General features: G+C 37.0%; 2 protein-coding genes across 13 annotated transcripts in view; one reads left to right on the plus strand and one right to left on the minus strand.

The window, feature by feature from the left end:
* LOC134205281 (integrator complex subunit 7) overlaps positions 1-21260 on the minus strand; it is a 183115-nt gene that overhangs the window by 150570 nt on the left and 11285 nt on the right. The gene's annotated exons all lie outside the window — the stretch shown is intronic.
* The window catches only part of LOC134205279 (syntaxin-binding protein 5), a 75617-nt gene continuing 55097 nt past the window's right edge, over positions 741-21260 (plus strand). For 6 of the 11 annotated variants that reach the window (XM_062680386.1, XM_062680394.1, XM_062680393.1 and 3 more), the window contains exon 1: positions 1167-1810. In XM_062680386.1, coding sequence (XP_062536370.1) covers positions 1667-1810 — 144 coding nt within the window. In that variant the 5' untranslated portion in view covers positions 1167-1666. Of the gene's footprint in view, positions 1010-1166; positions 1811-21260 lie in introns of those variants that run through there. The other 5 variants (XM_062680392.1, XM_062680389.1, XM_062680390.1 and 2 more) reach the window with 5 other exon arrangements.

Genomic DNA, 21260 nt, shown 5'->3' on the forward strand with positions numbered 1-21260 from the left:
TATAGTATTTTCCTATAGCTTTATAGTATTATAATGACTAGGGATCCTATAATGAGAGATATGCAAATACTTTTCCAGACGATTTAGCAACGCTGTTACTTTTGTTAGCAAACGCTTCCAGCACTTGCCGCAGCGCAAAGGAATGGTTATTAACGCACATATCAAATTTATTTTTAAATTTCTGTAGACGTTTGCCAATAATAATGTGTGGATTTTTATTAGTAAAGTATACTCTCTCACCACTTAGAGCAATATTAACAGGCACGAGTTAGTCATTTGGCAGCGCAGTATCATTACTTGACACTTTACGCGCTGCTATAACAGTAGTGCAACAACACATTAATAAAGTTTAAAAAAAAGTAGTGCAACTGACAGGTTACTTAATTTGGTAGCGAGGTGATACCGCTGCTATTTTAATAATCGCCAAACGTCACCGGTACGAAATACCGAAACCAAATGGATAGTCGAAAAGACAGAGCTGCGGAGGTGAACAAAATACTCGCGCACTGCTCTTAGAGCGTTATGTATAGTTTGTGCATGGACTCTTAACAGGAAACCAGAAAACTCGAATGTTGCAATTTGGCGTATACGTCACTATTTCAGATAACGGCAGATAATGCGAACATGGTATGAAGAAATTGAAAAAAATTATAATCGCCCCTAGATGGCACTAACTGTTATTTCAATCATGACACTTGAATATACTGTGACTCGATGTGATGTTATGATGTGCACATCTGGCGATATCGGAGGATGATGCAGTTTGGTATATATTTTGTTCGTAAAAGAGTGTTATGTTTAGTGTCAAAACCGTGTTTTCCAGATTTTTTATCTGCGAAAAAAACAAAATAGGACAACAAACGGTGTGATCAGCAATCTAGTTATTATTTTGATACTTGAATTAACGTGCCAAAAAAAGGTTCGATAACCTGATGCTTGGGAGTGAAGTTATTCAATGCTTCAAAACTATGAGGTGGATTTATGCGCCGACATCGGGAGGTGTGAAACGGTGAAAATTTTCTTTGTTTTTGATAAGAACCGCTTTGCGCACACGTCATACTTGGAATTTTGTTCCATTAAAAGTGGTTTTTCGCAATTCGGAGGGGAAAACGGATTCTCTTCACGGTGGTCGGTGCACATTTCCAGTTGAACCTCGCACGGTACAAAACAGGCAGCAGGCGACGACGACCTTGACGACGAGAAAATGTACCTGTACTTGGCTTGCTTTAATCAGAGAAAAATTTGCAGAAGCCATTGTCGGGATCACGCAAATTTCGCCCGTAGTCCGCTGAAATGTGTTCGAATAGTTTCCCCATGTTATTAAGGCATTCGATTTACTAGAAAAAAAAACATGCTCATTATTCGTACCCGTACTTGTGATATTCGTAGTTGCTGGAATGTGCATCGCCGTCTTGGATGATGAAAAATTATGTGCGTTGCGAGTTGTGCCAGAATTGTCATTTATCGTGTTCATAATGTAAATATTATTTGTTGAATCATTCGTTATTAGAGCAGTGAGAAAATTTACTATTAATAGTGTGATAGTTTAAAAGCGTTGACAAGAGTTTTGTACACGTCGACTGAGGTCTATATACATCTATATCTAATAAGAAAAAGTGAAGAAGCACAGAAACAGTGAATTTATTGAGCTAGTTTTACTAGTAAGATGAAAAAATTCACTTTCAAAGGCGTTTTGGATGGTTTTCGAAGTTCTTCAGTGAATCAGCCCTCTTCTCTTGGACCAACAAGGATCTGCACGGAGCAAGAAATACAAGAAACATTACGACCAGAACATTTTCAACTGCGCAAGGTAACTTTTTTTTATCAAACACCCCCTAATGAAAGGGTGTGGTCTTCTATTGTCCTATTTTTTTATCATTTCTGAATAACCGACTTGAACTATTTCCTTTTTGATGCATCAACTCGATACAAAATCTTAGTTAGTACTCTGATCGTAATTTGTGGAGTTGCTTTGGTTTTACAAGTAATAAATATGATGGTCATTTGACTCTTGGTTACCCCGGTTAAGGTCAGGTATCGTGTCTATTTGGATTGATTTTACCAAACTTGTTCTATAAACAGTAGCTATATTTGGCGAGTTGTTGCTTGGGATAATAGAGTTTGCAAATTCAATATCCACAGCTGAAGCTGATTGTAGCACCGCACGCAAGCAGATTGATAAAATGGACATCGTTTTCTCTGTAGAGTTCGGTTCATTCCTTGTGTCCTTACACTCGCGAATAAAATACGTAGTTTCCTAAGGGGTTGTTACTTGTTAGCTCCAAAATTGGCATTTTTCTGGGGTGTTTAATGGGTTAACCCTTTACTCGAGGATCGTATCGTATCGACTTATGAAGAGCTAACACGATGTATAATATGAAATTTTTAACAATAATTACAAATTTCCGGGTTCTTTATTCAACCAATTAATATCTTGACATAAAATATTATTAGGTATTCATTTCCAATTAAATGAAATCCTAGAAACCTAATAGATTATAATAATAAGAGCGTTGCATGTTTGCTTGTTGCATTAAAAGCTGTGAAAGCTACGAAATAGACATGTCACGAAAAAATATTACCCAACTTTTCACATAGCAATCGTCAATCCAAGATTTTCTCTCAAGTTGCATTCGACAGGGGACAAAGCCTAGCTGACCACTTTTGACTTTGATAACGACTGTTCAAAAGTTATGAGGGTTACATTTAGTTACGTTTACGAACCGTTTGTAAACGCCGAAAGGTACGCAATTATTGATGGTATGTAAATGACAATGGTATGGTATGGCAAAACGTAACAATTATAACTAGAGAGGTATGGATCAGCTAGTTTTTTGTCTTTCTCACCCCCGGAAATAATTATAAGGCATTCGCTGATTTTCATACAAAATGGTCTTGCTTCAGGATCAAAATCTCGATCTCTAGCGATTAGATTGAGGGCATATTTGAGGCATAATGACATAATGACTAAAATTTCCAATTAATGATGGTTTTGACGTAGGACTTACGTCTTTCTTCACTATACTGGGTGTCATTTAGATTTTTGAAAATCGAGAGCGTTACGCTGAAAGGGAAGATTTTGAATGTTACTAGCGCCTTTATCTTTCGATGGATTTTAAAGTTTTATATACCAATCGACTCGGACACTTTCCAGCAATTTGCCTATTGCCCTCATTGAAACTTAAGATTATTAACGATAAGCTATTGAAAATTTTAATTCTTGTCAAAGCCAGCAAAAATTTCATATGTAACCAATCCCGTGCATTGCTAACACGGACATCAAAATGCGGTATGTCACGGGCCTTCGGGTCCACCGCAAGATTTTCTTTGTGTATAAAAGAAGCAGTACCTGCCGTGTGCAAGTCGTTCGTTCGTTCGCTGTGTCGTCGCCAGCGGTAGGCAGTGGGTATGCGAATATACATGAAAGAAGTGGGCGCATTTTTTTGTCATTCGGTGCTTGATCATGGTCGGATGCAGTGGTGTCGGTTGCGATGGATGCAATCACCCATCGCATCGCTCGTAGTTCACGGCTAAAGGTCAATGATGGCTGAGGCAGCGAGGGCAGCGGTGGTTGATGGAGACGAATAAAATAAGAGAGATTTGGTCTGCTCATCCGTCATCCACGAACAGTGATTGGTTTCATAATCCACATGATCCCGGGATGGGTACAAGTCATGGCATATGACTAACCATATGTTAAGTTGTGCTTGGTACTAAACGACACGAATAATAAAACATGTTTGCTTGTTTCATTAAAAGCTGTGAAAGCTACGAAGTAGACATGTCACGAAAAAATATTACCCAACTTTTCACATAGCAATCGTCAATCCAAGATTTTCTCACAAGTTGCATTCGACAGGGGACAAAGCCTAGCTGACCACTATTGACTTTGATAAGGACTGTTCAAAAGTTATGAGGGTTACACTTAGTTACGTCTACGAACCGTTTGTAAACGCCGAAAGGTACGCAATTATTGATGGTATGTATCACACTAAGGCGAAGCGGAACAATTATAACTAGAGAGGCGTAGGACTTACGTATTTCTTCACTATACTGGGTGTCATTTAGATTTTTGAAAATCAAGAGCGTTACGCTGAAAGGGAAGATTTTGAATGTTACCAGCGCCTTTATCTTTCGATGGATTTTAAAGTTTTATATATCAATCGACTCGGACACTTTCCAGCAATTTGCCTATTTTATTGAAACTTAAGATTATTAACGATAAGCTATTGAAAATTTTAATTCTTGTCAAAGCCAGCAAAAATTCCATATGTAACCAATCCCGTGCATTCCTAACACGGACATCAAAATGCGGTATGTCACGGGCCTTCGGGTCCACGTCGTAAAATCCCGATTAATCGATTAGTTACTAATCGATTACTCTTGATTCTTGTCGATTATTGAATCGATTAATCATTGTATAGTAATCGATTCAAAATTAATGGATTATCACAACGATGAATCGATTAATCGAAATAATCAATTAATTTTCGACATCCTTATGATGTCGTGAAATTCTGATTAATCGATTAGTAACTAATCGATTACTCACGATTCCTCTCGATTATTGAATCGATTAATCGTTGGGTAATAATCGATTCAACATTAATCGATTATTACAACGATGAATCGATTAATCGAAGTAATCGATTAATTTGCGACATCTCTAGGTCCACCGCAAGATTTTCTTTGTGTATAAAAGAAGCAGTGCCTGCCGTGTGCGAGTCATTACAATTTGTGACAGCAGCGCGTACTGATGTGCTTTATGCACGCGCATTTTTCGTCTCGTTCGTTTGTTCGCTGTGTCGTCGCTGTGCAGTCGCCAGTGGTAGGCAGTGGGTTAGTGGGTATGCGAATATACATGAAAGAAGTGGGCGCATTTTTCTGTCATTCGGTGCTTGATCATGTTCGGATGCAGTTGTGTCGGTTGCGATGGATGCAATCACCCATCGCATCGCTCCGAGCGATTCGCTCAGGCTGATGACATACTGGGAGCGAAGAGAAGCGAAGCGAAGAGGTTGGTGATAAGCAAAGCGAAGTGAAGCGGCGATCAAAGCGAGCTATGACATACTGAAAGCGTTTTTCGGAGTGTTGATCTCGCAACAAATACAAGTGTAAAAGCATGGATTTCCTCAGATGTAGAATATTTTGCTTCTCCAAGCATATTTAGCACAAAGAGAAGAGTGTTGAGGAGATTTATAGAATGTCACAATTGAAAACCGATTTTATGATGTGAGCGATAGATTATCACCACATACAAACAGACGTAGGGCGTAGCTATGGTAAAACTTTTTGGGCCATGTTTTATTCCTATTTTACATTTGCTCCTATGGAATATCCATTAATTACGTAACGGGAAATTTTCAACCAGACCCCCCCCCTTTGGTATGAAACTTCTGAAAATTTTGCATGGATCGTCACACTTCGCCGACAACACCCCTCCCCCTTCAAGCGTTACGTAATTTATAGATGTTCTTCTTACAACATTTCTCTACACTGAAGTTGATTTCTCGGGAGATACGCACATCAAGAAAACAACTTCCACAAAAATCGTTTTGTCTCGGCAACCTTTTTGAAAAACGGCGTAAACAAACGCAAATCCCAAAAATCCACTGAAAAAAGGGAAACCACCCAAGTAACCGTAAGCATTAAATTACTGCATGTTAATAGCCTTATAATGGCATGTGAGCTGCTTGAAAGTTGGATAATAGCATTTTTGCAGCATACTTGTCCTATATGAGCATTGCTAATGCATTGAAGCTCTGATAAATGTGGCATTATTTTTAGCATTTTATTAGTTTATAATAGTGCTTGTTCAATGCATTAAAACACCATTGTGGCATTAAATTAACATTATATTAGCACATAATGCTTCTTGGTTTTAAAAGATTGTTTTAGAAATGGATATAAAGCTATTTTAAAGCAACTTTATGATGCTTATGGTTACTTGGGCATTTCCCACCAATGGCCGGCAGATTGTTCCCGAAGTTTTAATATGCGGACATAAGCAAAAATTTCGCAAACCCGATTTTCGTTGAAATTGAAGGGCTTTTCAAGATACACGGAACGCGTAAAAATCGACTCCAGTGTAAAATCAAATATCAAAGCGATTGAACACAACAATTTCATTCGGTTCAAACGCGCATTACAGATGCGTGAAAAATCTATCATTTGAAACTAATCCTAAATACGAGAACGATATTAAATAACAAGTTCAACATCCATTTGTCTGTGGTAACAGCAAAATACGTGTTTTTTTGTTTCAAAGTGTTTCTAAATGTATGGACTGCACCAGAATATTCCCAATGTTAATGAGTACCGCTACTATGAAATACATCATATACATGTAGTTAAAAACCATACATATTTTAATGTTTTCATTAACCAAATTAACAAAATAAACAATGTTGCTTTCCTCTCCCGCAATACTATTCACCCACAGCCATTTTACACAACTGCGAACGAGGGTAAACTCAAATCAACAAACATACAGAAGTGATCCTTTACGATCTCGCGCGGCAAAGCACTCTACGAACTGCTTCGCCTCTTTGGCTACCGCTTCTCGCCTCTTCTCAGCGCTTTCACTATGACAGGTATAAGCGATTTCCATATATCGCTCATTGAGGTAGCTTTCACGCGGACGCTTCGCTTCCCTCTCAACTCTTCTAATCGCTTCTCTTCTCTCCCAGTATGGCATCAGCCTCAGAGTTCACGGCTAGAGGTCGATGATGGCTGAGGCAGAGAGGGCAGCGGTGGTAGATGAAGACGAATAAAATTAGAGAGATTTGGTCTGCTCATCCACGAACAGTGATTGGTTTCATAATCCACATGATCCCGGTACAAGTCATGGCATGTGATTGACCATATGTTAAGTTGTGCTTGGTACTGAACGACACGAATATTAAAACATGGTTATACTATAACAGTTCTGATTCCCCAGCAAAAAAATCAACTACGCTGACGAAAATAAAAATTTGATTAAAATAATTACTGTAATTTATTCGCAGAAGACATTAGCAATTAAAGATACACAATCAGAAACAGAGTTAATATCCATTTTAGATTAGAAAATTTCGCTGTATTACATGTAAAGTCCGCAAAAAGTAATTTCAAGAAGAATATTTAAATAAACGTTATCTTATTCTTTGTTTTTCATTTTCTGAGAAATTATATTAATAAACTTGCCGTAGACTCAGAATCAAAACATTCAATATTTTTTCGTTGACGTATTAGCAGTACCTCCTCTATTTTAGTAAGGTTACTGATCCTTGACTTGTTTCTTATTGTTGTGATTTTTCAGCAGTAAGCACGCATGTTAGCAAAGAGAAGCAATGAAATTGGTGTTGTATTTCTTTGTTTGGAAAACGGGACAGTTCCTTAAAATAGCAAATTTTGCCCAAGTCTGAAAATGTTATTAATAGAATTTTCAAACTTCAAATACTATCATCAATAAGAAATCTATAAATGCCCTACATTTGCTTGAGTAAACAAAGCAATTCTAATTATGTATTTAATTATTAGTTCTATTTCCAGAAGTTTTGAATAAACAAATTGCTAATAATTCTATACAGCATGGAAGTTGTCGTTTCCAATATCAATACCTATAAATATACCAATACCAATACCAGTCCAAAACATTTTTTCAGCTATGTGAACACTAAATAAAAATCTGTTCTAATCTGGTCTACAAAATTGATTGACGACAATAAATAAATAAATAAATAAATAAAACTCCATAGATCCAAAAGTTAGAAAATAAATGTAAATATGTTACGTTTATACAAGTCCTACGTCTACTCGCGGTTATGTTAAAAACATTACCCATTGCTCGTTTTTTGTATGCGCTTTTACTTAAAAGGCACGTTTTAGTTGGAAATAATTATAAAATCACCAATTTTGTATGGAGCTTCATACAAGTGGAGTGGCTTTATAATTAATTCCAACTGAAACGTGCTTTCTCAGTAAAAATGTATACTGAATCGTGGAAAATTCAATTTAAAACGTAAAGGAAAAACATAAATATCAGTAACGGGCATTTCTTACTCTATATCTACAGGAAGTAGATATAAATCAACTCGAGTTAAACAGTTTATACATAACTATATACATAGACCATGAAACAGAAAAAAAATCTATCCTGCTCTCGTGGCGGTTCTTCTTCTTCTTATTGACATTTATTTATTTATTTATTTATTATTATTATACATCAAGATCAACAGGCTTGTTGCTGCCCCAATGATGTTATGGATGAAGTACAATATAATACAATATTCATAATAAAAACATACAGATAGTCAAGTCATGGCAACACACATTAATATAGCTAATAAGCTTGGTCATTAAAAAAACAAAATTTACGCCGGAGAACCTCTCGGGACAAATGAAAATCAAACACTTGGGAAACTTGATTGAATATCCGCTGCAAACCGCCTAAAGCTCCTTCCTGACCATAATTTGTTCGATGGAGCCTTGGCCTCAACATTACATAGTTACGAATAGCTCTCGGACAGGCGTTCAGGTTGATAAGCTCAAGAAGAACCTTTGACTCAACCCTGCCTTGTACGACGTCAGCAATTGGTCAATGCTCTGGTGACGTTTCTTCTAACTTGCAAAGTGTCAAGGTTGATCAGGCGACAGCGGCTCTCATAGCTTGGTAACTGGAAAGGGTCACTCCACGGCAGCCTTCGAAGTGCGAACCGAAGAAAACGACGCTGAACGGATTCCAATCGTTCCACACCATTGTTGTAGTATGGGCTCCAAACGGCTGAACAATACTCTAGAGTGGGGCGCACTAAAGAGCAATATAGCGATTTCAAGCAATATATGTCAGAGAAAGTTTTAGCGATTCGAAACACAACTGCAAGAGCTCTTGAAGTCTTATCGGCGACGTATGCGATGTGCTGCTTGTAAGTCAGTTGTGAATCCAGGATTACCCCGAGATCCTTCACGTGATTCACGCGCTCTATTGTCGTTCCTCTCAATTCATAGTTATGCATGATCGGCTCTTTCTTTCGAGAAAAAGTAATAACGGAGCACTTTGCCGGGTTGATCACCATTCGATTCAATGAACACCAATTTGCGACGGCGTCGAGTTGGCGTTGCAGGTCTACGCAATCTGCATATGAGTAGATCTTCAGATAAATTTTGAGGTCGTCTGCATAGGACAACCGTGGGCCTTCGATAACAGAATTCACATCGTTGACAGAAATAGAGCAGAAAGATCAATGGTCCCAGGTGACTGCCCTGCGGAATGCCAGATGTGGCACTAAACATAGGTGAATAACAGTCTTCTGAAGTAACCGTTAGTTTCCGATCCGTAAGATAGGAACGGAACCAGCTAAGAAGATTTCCGTTGATTCCAATTCTCTCGAGCTTAGCGATTGCAATCTCATGGTTCACCTTATCGAAAGCGGCAGATAGATCCTGGGGCCGTCCAGAAACCACGTGGTCATATATGGGGGGAGGGGGGGGTTTGGAAAATGACCACGATAAGCCACATGGGGGGAGGGGGGTGTTGCCCTCGAACCACGTGGTTTTTTTACACGAAAAACTTTTGGTGAATAACAATAGCGGTGTAAAAAATACAAATCATTAAAATTTAATGATTTAATCAATAAACGCAAAGCGCATCTTAGGGCCGATGTCACGTAGCACCTTTTCAACTCAGCGTTAAAAGGACGTAGGTGTGCATCGAAAAAAACCGGTAGCGCAGCGTCGGTCGCAACGCCGATGCATATCTGCGTTATTTGACCATCTTAGCCGTAGATCCTATTTCCATGAAAAATAAACGTAAAAATATGTTGCAATTCAGTCTCAATTTCCACAAAAAAAAAATCGCCGCAGATAGTTTTTGGCATCACGCCGCCGACACTTTTGCATCAGCGGACTGCAACTACAATTTTGAAAAATGTTCATGTTTTTACAATAATCCAAGAAAAAATCTTAAGAAAAAAACTTCAAAAGAATTTCTTGTGGATATTCAGGAAAAATCCAGTAAAGAAATTTCCTGTAAAAACTTTGACATTACTTCATACAATTCTGATAAAGTGCTGGCATTCAGAATGAACAATTTTGCTACAAATTGTTAATGAAAAAAAAAACAAAACATCTCCAGTGTAAGTTCCGAAAAATTTTCCTTAAAACTCCGATAAAAATTCCATGTGAATTCTGTCTGTCTATCACATTTTTTTTTTAAATTTTCCAAGTATTTTTTTTTAGGCATTATTTGAAATTTCAACAGAAGAGTCTATGGATTATCTCCAAAAAAATCTTTGGGTTTTCAAAAAATAAATCTTGCCCAGGATTTTGAAATTTTGTTTAGAGATTCTTTAAAAACAAGTGAGCTGGAATTTTTTTTCTAATTTATACTGGAAATTCTTCGGAATTTGATGTTTATTGCAATTCTCATCGTAAATATGCATTTACGATCCTTCTACGGATTCTTCTAGTTCTTCAAAACTTCTATCGACATTTTTCGGAACTCTTCCACAGAATTTCGGAAAAAAATTTCGTTGAAATTCTAAAGATTTTTCCGTGGAGACTCCGAAGAGTTTCTCGTCAATATTCCGAAGGGTTTCCCTTGCAACTTCAGAATAATTATTATTGAAAATTCAGAAGATATTGGAATTTAAAATTAATCCTAGCAATAAATGTAGGCAATAATTTAGGCTTAAGAAGCCTAGTTTTTTATGATATTGAACAATTGGGATAACTGATCGATTATGCACCTAAATTTTCTAAATGCACGAAATTCTAGTAGTGCGTATGAAAAAGGTTATGACATAGAGAAGCTTGCATTTGAAAAATCAACATGAAATTCTTAATAAAATGCTTTTTAAATTCATAAAAGGGTCTTAGAACTAAGGAGATTCCTGCGATATGAAAAAAGTGGCAATGTTCTAGAAAAAAACACTCTAATTCCTAAAACAATGTAGGTTAAAAAATAGTGTTATAATAACGATTGAAATTGAATTCCAAAACAAATCTCAACCCTTCCAGGACGGATGGGTCATATATGCCCAGCGTTTTTGATTGTCTATAAAATCCCAAAAGAGAGCTAGGCCACCATTTTCTTCAGCAAAATTATTCATCTAGATATTTGCTTTACAGAAAAATATAGGAGCTCAAATTTGACTGACCCTGAAAACTCAGATATCTGAAACCTTGGGAAGATTTCGATTCTAAGAGCATGCAAATGAAGTTGAAATGTTTGAATCATTCTGAGCACTGAGATAATATGGGTCATCCTGAACGTTAAGGCAGTGATGAATATTCAGGCATACGAGATGCTCAAGGTACTCCAAAACGTTCTCAAGTTCAGCCCACGATATCTACCAGATCAATCAAGACATTTGCAATGTCCTCATCATCGGTATATACCCAATCCGATGCAATAAGCATATGATCCTAGTTTCTATTTACATGAGATCCAAGAGACAAGGTACCCAAAATTATCTTGAGTCAACATCAAGTTGCACAATGACAATGAGGTTTGTTCGCAAACTTTTTTGTAGGGCCTTATAAGCACTGGATTCACGGACTTGAATGATTAAGTAGTTCAAACATTACGACTTCCTGGACGTTTTGTATAGCCTAAAGTGTCTATAGTAGTCGATACCAAAATAAAATTTCAATGAAGAATTATAAATTTTGAGAGATGAGCCAGCTCTGGACTGAAAATCTCTTTAATAAAGAAAAAAATAGAAATTTTCCATAACAAAATAGGAAATTGCCAATATGAAATCAGGGTATGAGTATTAAATAAATATAAAATTCCATAAATAGTTGAAAAATTTCCACAAAACAATAATAAACTAGCAAGCAAAAATTGCAATTATGAAATAAGAATTTTCCATAAAGAAATCAATATGTTTCACGAATAAAATCCCAATTTTCCACTAATAAATCAATATTAGCAATCAAGAATTACAAAATTTTACACAAAATAAATATTTTTTCAACAAAAAAATATTTTTTCCACAAAATCTCTATATAATAAAAATTAGATTTCCTTCCTTACGATTTAACTCATGAACGGGTTGACTGATTTGTAAGATTTTCCAGTAATCGATTCGTTTTGGGATCCGCAAGGTTTGTTTATACAAAACGTTGATGAATTTAACGGGAAATGTAAAAAAGTAATTTAAATACAATTTTGGGTCAGCTGTTGAGGAAAACAAAACAAACGCACGGAAATTGATCTAGAGTGCGGTGCTGCAAATAGTTCATTGTGACAATTGCAACACTTGAGCAATGCTGGATTTCTTTCACATCAATGAAGAGCAATGAAAATTAAGAAAATTAAAAAATACTACAAAGCAATTAAATTTATAAAAATTCTCCATGAACTTCAAACGCTTTTAAAGAAGGGTAATCTATGGAAAAATGCTCAATTTTATTGCTTTTTTATATTCTTTAATCAAAAATTTCCTTTAGTTTTCAATGCTATTCATTGATTTCTTCGTGGAAAGGTTTTAATTATTTAATAAAATTTAATAATTTAATAAAAAAATTAATAAAAAAATATTTATTTTGTGGAAAATTTTGTAATTATTTATTTCTAATATTGATTTATTTATGGAATGTTTGTATTTTCCGTGGAACATTTTGATTTCTTTATGGAAAATTCTTCTTTTATGTTTGCAATTTTTGGTTTTAAAAGTGTTAATTTATTTTTGTTTTGTGAAAAAATTTTTATTGTTTATTGTAATTTTGCATTATTTGTAGAAAATTTAATATTTTTTTATTTCTCATACCATGATTTCTTTATTGGAAATTTCCTAATTGTCATGGAATTTTTTTAAATTTTTTTAGGCTGAGTAATAAATGAAATCGCATCGGCTCAATGGACCTGCTTGGATGCTTAGCGATGCACGGATACATCGTTCAGGACTTGGTTGATCGGGTCGTTCTAAAACTCCGTAATACCATGTCTTAGGACATTTTGTTTCTTGACATGATTTTTGATACTTTCGAGGATATGTACTTCAGAGAAGTTTGGCCTATGACACCCGAAAAAAGTACGACTTTTCAGTTCTTTTTATACTTTTTATACTATAGGGATAATCAGTGATGAACTTCATAATTACCTATTTTAAAAATATCACCAAAAACAAATAAAAAAAAAATTATATATGGGGATATTTTGGAAAATTTCTAAACCATTACAAATTACATTGCGAGTTATAGTATAGATATCCTAATACCTGATACACATTACAACATGATATCATCATCAAAATGTTCGAATTCATGAAAATTTATAATTTCCATAATGGGTTTAGTTTGATTTTGAATCAGTTGAAATCGTCTATCTTAAAAATTGATCGGATTAACCATATGTTTTAGTTAATTGCGTTTTTTTTAATTTTTTGTACTTGAAAAAAACCACGTGGTCAAAGGGGGGGGAGAGGGGGGGTCTGCCAAATGACCACGATAGACCACATGGGGGGAGGGGGGGGTTGAAAATCTTAAAAAATATGACCACGTGGTTTCTGGATGGCCCCCCTTGTAAATAACATCCGTTTGAGCTCGTTCTAGTAAGCTGTCGGTAACATACGAAGTTAGGCACAGTAGATTTGTTGTGGTGGATCGACCGACAATGAACCCATGTTGATCATCGCTCAGGTACTGCTTACAATAGAATAGCATTAGATCCATGACAACCAACTCAAATAATTTTGAAACAGCGCTCAATGAAGTAACGCCCCGGTAGTTATTGACGTCACGCTTGCTGCCTTTTTTGTAGACTGGAAACATTTGCGCCTTTTTCCAACATGACGGGAACAAACCGGTTGACAGAGAAAGCTGGAAAATGCATCGAAGTGGAGAAAGCAGGGAAACGATGTGTTTCTTGAGTAATGAGGACGGAATCCCATCGGGGCCTGGATGGAATGAGGATTTCAGTCTGGTTGCGGCATTGGAAATCGTCGTGTCTGAAACATCCACTTTGCTTAGCGTCTGATTTGTGACCGGAACATTCTCTGCGGCAAGTGAGATGTGATCGGCAGGGAGCTCTTCATTTGAGAAAACGCTGGCAAACTTAGCAGAGAATATGCTACAGATATCTTGTTGCGTCGAGGCCGATACGTCGTCCAATACCATAGATGAAGGCAATCACATGTTGCATCACAGTACCGTTAATCAATCATTTCAAACTTAATACACATTCAAATTTAAAATAATAAACATTGTATCACTATTTCATGATTTTTTTCACCCTTGGCAGGCGGAGCTAATTTCGAAATTTGCTCATTTGATGGGGTTTTCATATGGTCGAAAAACAATCGGTATCCAGCGCTGAAAAACGCATGGCAACTAAACCATATTCAGAGCAGTTCCGCAGCGTCTCGAGGCGCATTACAGGTATAGGGGCAGTAGGGGCAATATGAACAGATGAGGCTATGTGAGCCATCCTCAATTTGAGCTTATTGACAAGTAGTTTTATCATGTCAAAGTTATATGATCAATGTGAAAAGCATTGCAATTCAATTCAAACATGAAAATACACTTGAAAATGTGAATTTTTGCTGCATAAGCAGAATTGTTACAAAATTTGAAGTTTATAAATTTGGTTTTGACACAAAACTGATAAAAATACAGGTCCAAAATGCATCACAATCAAAAGATCTATTATAATTGAATATTGTGCATACATGTTTGTACTAATTCTTCTTCTTATTGGCATTGCATCCCCCACTGGAACATTGCCACCTCGCTGCTTAGTGTTCATTCAGCTCTTCCACAGTTATTAACCGTGAGATTTCTAAGCCAAGTAACCATTCGTTCGTTACTTTGCATTCGTATATCATGAGGCTAACACGATGATACTTTTATGCCCAGGGAAGTCGAGACAATTTCCAATCCGAAAACTGCCAAGACCGGCACCGGGAATCAAACCCAGCCACCCTCAGCATGGTCTTGCTTTGTAGCCGCGCGTCTTACCGCCCGGCTAAGGAGGGTAGAACAGAATTAGGTATTGTTGAGCCAATTTCTCCTGCTCGGGATTTTACCGCTAGGCTAAGAGAGACTAATACAAATATGATTTTTTCATATTTTTTTCCAAAGCTACCTACTCTCTATGGTGCAATATGATCAAACCACCACAGAGCAACACATTAGGCCTTAATATATGAACAAGTTCAAATTTAAGTTGCCGAATACAAAAATATTATCATCTATGTTAGATTCATTACGAATAAATTACAATACCGCATTATTGCGATCGTAACAGAAAAAATGAACATAGACCAATTGAAATGTGTCTGTGCAAACGGTGAAGAGAGACAAATCGATTCGGTCCGCTTTTGTGCGATTTATTAATCTCATTTTATATAGAAAACTCTAAACCGTTGTAGGAAAATCATATTCATTCATATTATGACACTTTTCTCTAAGAAAACGTTTTGGATGGGTGACCCATACTGCCCCGTATAGTGGGGAACACATATTAATATAAATACATTTTCAAAAGTGCATTCCAACAATTTGTATTGTTGTTGTGTTATTCATCATTCATCGACGTAATTTGAAAGTTAGCATTTTTTGAGCTTATCAGCGCTTTGCGGAACAATTTCCTTAGGTGACCTACATTGCCCCGATCACCCCTATACTACACATTTACAACGATCGCACGACGTTTGGTGATTCGCGCTGTTTACTTTTTGAGGTTCATGAATTTTGATGTCGCTGTTTCAAATGAGTTCCTCAAAGTTTTTTTTTGTATGAATCATCACCCCTCCCCCTCAAAGCGTTACGTAGTTTATGGATGTTTTCTAAGGAAGATTTTTTTGTATGAGCCCTGCCTGATCCCTCTTTAAGCGTAACGTAATTTGTGAACAGCACCTAATAGTGATGATCCTTACAAAATGTTCTATAGCTCCATGTAAATCCATAGAAAGAGGTAAACGAAAGTTGAAAATGACGAAGATATATAAAAAAGGGCCAATGTAGATAATTTGCATAATTCCTCTAAAAATACTGATACACAATTTTATATGAAATTAAATATGTATTTATTCACATTACATCTCGAATCAATTGTGTTCTTGAATAGGACTTTATTTGACCCAATGTCACTCTTTCTGGGGGCTAAGAATTGGTCAATTTTGAACTATGTATGATTTTTTAAGAGTGATATACTTTTAAAACGCGCTTGGCAAGAATAGTTAGTACTGTAACATTTTGGCCCATTGTAACTCACATTGACGGAACCCTCATTTTATTATTATAATTAACTTGAAATTTCTAATAGAAAGATCATCTCATCGCAGTTTAATTTACAGCACCATTATAGCAGTTATGCGACTTTCATAGGTAGCTTGCGTATGTCTTAGCTGGTATTGAATGTGATAGGTATCATAAGACACACGCGGCTATTTTTGAGAGTACCAGTCATCTCGTTATAGAAATAATTATTGCATCACGCAACTTTAATTAGGAAATTAAATTTGTTTACGTGATTTGCTTCCATAACGTCATCGCGCTTGGCAAGAATAGTTAGTAGTGGGCCATGGTCATTTTTTTTTCAAATCAATGGTTTTTCAAAACCATTCTGAGTCCAGAACAACTGTGCAGAATTTGGGCCCGATTGATTGCTTCCTCGCTTTCCGCATCGCGTTAGAAGTTTGTATGGAAATTAATATGGCAAAACGTATATATATTTTTTTTTTTTTGTGGTGGTTACAATGGCAGCTGTCCCTTGCTATTAATCTACACTGTACCCCGCCCATATTGGCTTCTATGAGCCTCCCGTTTTTCATCATCACACAGACGTTCCTAAGCGATGATGCTCATGTGGTCACTGTTATGGGCCGTGTTGATGAAAACAAGGATTTGTATAACAGCCCACCCCCATCATTATAAGCACTTAGTATTGTCAAACTACCATCACTAATATCAACATCACTCTTTTCTTCTTCTTTATCTTTACAAAAGTATATAAGTTTTTCTGCCACTACGAATCATTTCACTCAGTATAAGCAATGAAATCACGCATCATATTCACCTACTATCATTACGTTAATTTTAACATAGTCATCATGATCACCGAACATTATTGCGGTCACTATCACCGTATCGTTCTTTCTTCACATTCACAATTTCTCCACTATCCTAACTCCCTTAAGCAGGAAACCAGCCTCAGAAACGAGTCACCGAAAAATCACCAAACGGTCAAAACCAAATTACTAAATCGTCGGCACCATCTTTGTTCATAATTCCGTTCAATCTTGCCAAATTCACGTCACGACTTATACTATGTTCACACTAGGGCCTTGTAACATGTTATTCGGCTATCTTGATGAGCTTTCTTTTGTCGATAATTTGAATAACATGTTATTCAGGCCGTAGTGCAAACATAGACTTATATACTTATAAGTCACTGCTTACGATTTTGTTGAACATATATTGCAGTCGTGTGTTTAATGATGAGTCGATTCACTTAATTCACTTCACCCATGACTGCCAACACCGTTACATCAATTTTTACATCAACTATATTTTGCACTTCTCAGTAACCATCCTAAACAACACTTCAGCATAATTTTCCACCTATTTCGTAAATCAATTTTTAGATTATTGTTTTCATATAATATACACACACACACACACTCACAGAAACATATATACTTTTTTCACAAATGTGCATATATATATATATGTATATATATATATATATATATGTATATATATATATATATGTATATATATATATATATATATATATATATATATATATATATATATATATATATATATATATATATATATATATATATATATATATATATATATATATATATATATATATGTATATATATATATATATATATATATAATCAAAGTACGGTTATCATTTACAAAGTAAACACATATGATATATACATTTACGCAATGGAATAAAATATGATAAATTTATAAGTTATTTGCACTTACCATGTATGTATTCTTTCTATCTACTTACCACTTATTAGCTTTAATAAGTGTTTACCAGATTTCAGATTCTTCCGATTCCTGACGGTATTAGTAGGATCATGCTGCATTTGGTGTTGGCTCGAGTCTTCTCAATTTCGAAGCTCCATCATAATTTATTATAGTTGAGATCGGGTTAGATAGTGAGGAAAATAATGAAAAGAATGGATATTAGTAAATGTCATTTTATTATTTATGAGGTTCTTTTAAATGGGATTCTCAAATTTGTGTAGTGTTATATTTAATATCAGTCGGATTTAATTAAGTAGCTTGTTTTTTCTAATTTCAGTTAGAGATTTATATAATAAGTGATTAATTTGGTTACAGCATAGCTGGGCCTTTCGACGATAATATCGATTTATTGAATAATTTTTCCTCAATGTGGTCCACGTTGTCTTGTAACTGATCTAGCAGGAAATAATGAGCACTCCATTTTATAACTTATTTTTAATATAAACGTTGACTACGATAAAATTATGAGAAGTCTCTTCTAAAGTAACTCTCTAGTACAGGATGCTAGACTTGGATCAGCTAAATAGTATCTTCAAAACTATGTCGCATAGGACATTAAGCTACGGAGCCAATGTTGAATACATTCAAATGAATTATAGATTGTTGTGAAAGGAGGTGTCTGTATCGATTATCTATTTTGACATTATTCAGTTACAACACAATAGGAGGCTAAGCACAATTGACTGACTATTAAAAGGCTCTTTATTCAATAAATTCAGTCGAATTATACCACACCTCCCTTAGCTTCTATCCGCGACATGTAGCACGCACCCTGTCGGTCATTGAGGAAACCGAATAGGAGTATACGAACTTACAATTCAATTCCCATAATCTACACCACTTTCTTCATGTGTATTCAAATAGATTCCAACCCCAGTTCGTAGACTCCTACCAGCACAGATTACAATTCTCCTAGAATATATCAATATTTGTGGGGAATTATAATCCAAAGCCCAGGGAATATGGCAAAACGTATATTTTTGCATTTTTACTTCTAGAGGTTTCAGTTCATAGTAAAACAAGTGGCACATTGCGTTAAAGTGTAACCCATAAAGGATGCTGAAAAACTTTGCTGAAGAAGGTACGTTGCTGGAATGTCCACGAAAAAAATTATAAAAAGTTGAAGGTTGTATCAAACAAGATGAATACACGGCTAGGTGTTTCAATCTGCTCAATTTATGGACGAGAAGAAGGCGGGGGTGAAAAATTCATTTTCGGTGCAAAACATAAACAAACCGGCTGGCTCTCCCATACTAAAATCCAAGATGGCTGAATCGTGAATTTGGCAGTTTGGAACACCTAGTGGTGTATTCATCTTGGTATCAAAGACACGACCGCAAATTGACGTATAATGCGATAGTGGATACGAAATTCGATCATGAATATTTTGTGCATATTCATGCCGGATGAGTAATAGCAGAAATGTAGGCAATTTACTAAAAAACTGTAATTTCAACACTTACTGTCGAAATTGATTTTTTTCAATAGTGAAATCCATTGAATCGGTGGTTTACAATAGTTGTCATACAATCATAGTTTTACTTCCTTTTACTTCCTAACCACTTTTCGTGACGGTCCCAAATTTGAAACTTTGAAATGACCCAAGTGTTATTTCAAAATTATTGCCACTTGAATGATTGTTAGAATCTTACAGGTACCCTGCAGGGGGTACCCCATCCCGGGCAGAAGCCATGAACAGAATAACAAAACATGATATGGACTTGATTGATATAAGAGATAAAAGAACAGGCAACAATATCAAAAATTTGCACCGGAATATCATTTAAATATCAAGATATGCTATGGATAAGAACAAACTAATGACACATGATATTGATCACTTATTACAAATAGCATAACTTGATCTTCTGATGATATTTTAGTGCAAAATTTTGATATTATCGTCTGATCTTTTATCTCTTATATCAATCATGTCCATATCTCATTTTGCTATTTTATCAACATTTGATATTATTGAGCTATTTTCGTCTACTCGGGATGCCGCCATCTCACAACATAAACAGTCCTCATTCAGTATGGTGTTCACCCCGGCCTGCAACAGGGTGGCACCACTTGTCTACCAAGCCGGAGGCGACTCTAGGTTGGTGGCTCCTATGCCGCTCCTACCTCAGCTACGAGGCAGACCGTTTCATGTCTCCTATTTCTGAGGTGCCGCAGACACTCCTGCCAGTCATAGCGAGACTTTCGTGACCCCTACTTCTGAGGTGCCGCAGAGGTATCTGCCACGTACGATCTTGCCAGGCCTAGTGAGACTGCACTCAATCCGTCCCTGGCAGCCGGATCACACTACTGCATAAGCAGTCACTCTGACCACACGTACCATGCGAGTCTAACTTGTGTGCTCGCTCATACATTCAGTCCCTATCGCTTGCACCACTTGAGCACCACTCTCTTGACATTCAGTCACCCACTCAGTGGGGGTTGTAATACCCCCATCGCCCATTTGTATCCACTATGTGCACCTCCTGTGCATCGTTTGGGCGTGGAACACCCGGCAGGTCACGCGTGCCTAACACTCACCTATCCGGGCTTTGATGCTGTCAATAGGTATCGGACAGGTACTTTGCAGGCAGCACCCACCTATTGATATTTCGAAGCCAGGTATTTTTGTGTGTGTCTTTATTAGGGAGACTTTCAGCCCGAAGCTGGCTCGTCTCCGTTAAGCCCAGGTAGTCCTCAGTCAGTGTGGTGGTTTTCCCATCCTGCAACGGAGTGGCACCACTCACCATACATGTCTCCAATTTCTGAGGTGCCGCAGAAGCATCAACCCCCCGACACTCCTGCCAGGCACAGCGAGACTTTCGTGTCCCCTAATACGGAGGTGCCGCAGAGGTATCTGCCCCCCGACACTCCTGCCAGGCCTCACCAGACTTCAGTCATTCTAACACTACCGAGCATGCGTACCATGCGAGTCTTACTTGTGTGCTCACCCATACACTCGGTCCTTCACTCTGTGGGGGTATTACGAGTAATACCCCCAACTCCCATTCGCTTGCACCACATGTGCACCACTTGGGGGTGTGTGGGTACCACCCACTGCCACCCGCTTGCCGCCGAAGCAGCCCTCACTCTGTGGAACCTCCACAGGCTCCGTTAACGACCTGGCTAATTGTTTCACCCCCAGGTCATTCATCCCCTCGGCACGGGTCGCCTGACACCTTGGGATTCGGGGTTAGGGACGCCATATTGTCAGCTTCGGTGTTTTACTGAGCCTGACGATATGGCCGGATTTACACCGTTACGCACTACTACCAAGT

Source organism: Armigeres subalbatus, chromosome 1 (genome assembly GCF_024139115.2).
Source record: "Armigeres subalbatus isolate Guangzhou_Male chromosome 1, GZ_Asu_2, whole genome shotgun sequence".
Taxonomy (NCBI): Eukaryota; Metazoa; Arthropoda; class Insecta; order Diptera; family Culicidae; genus Armigeres; species Armigeres subalbatus.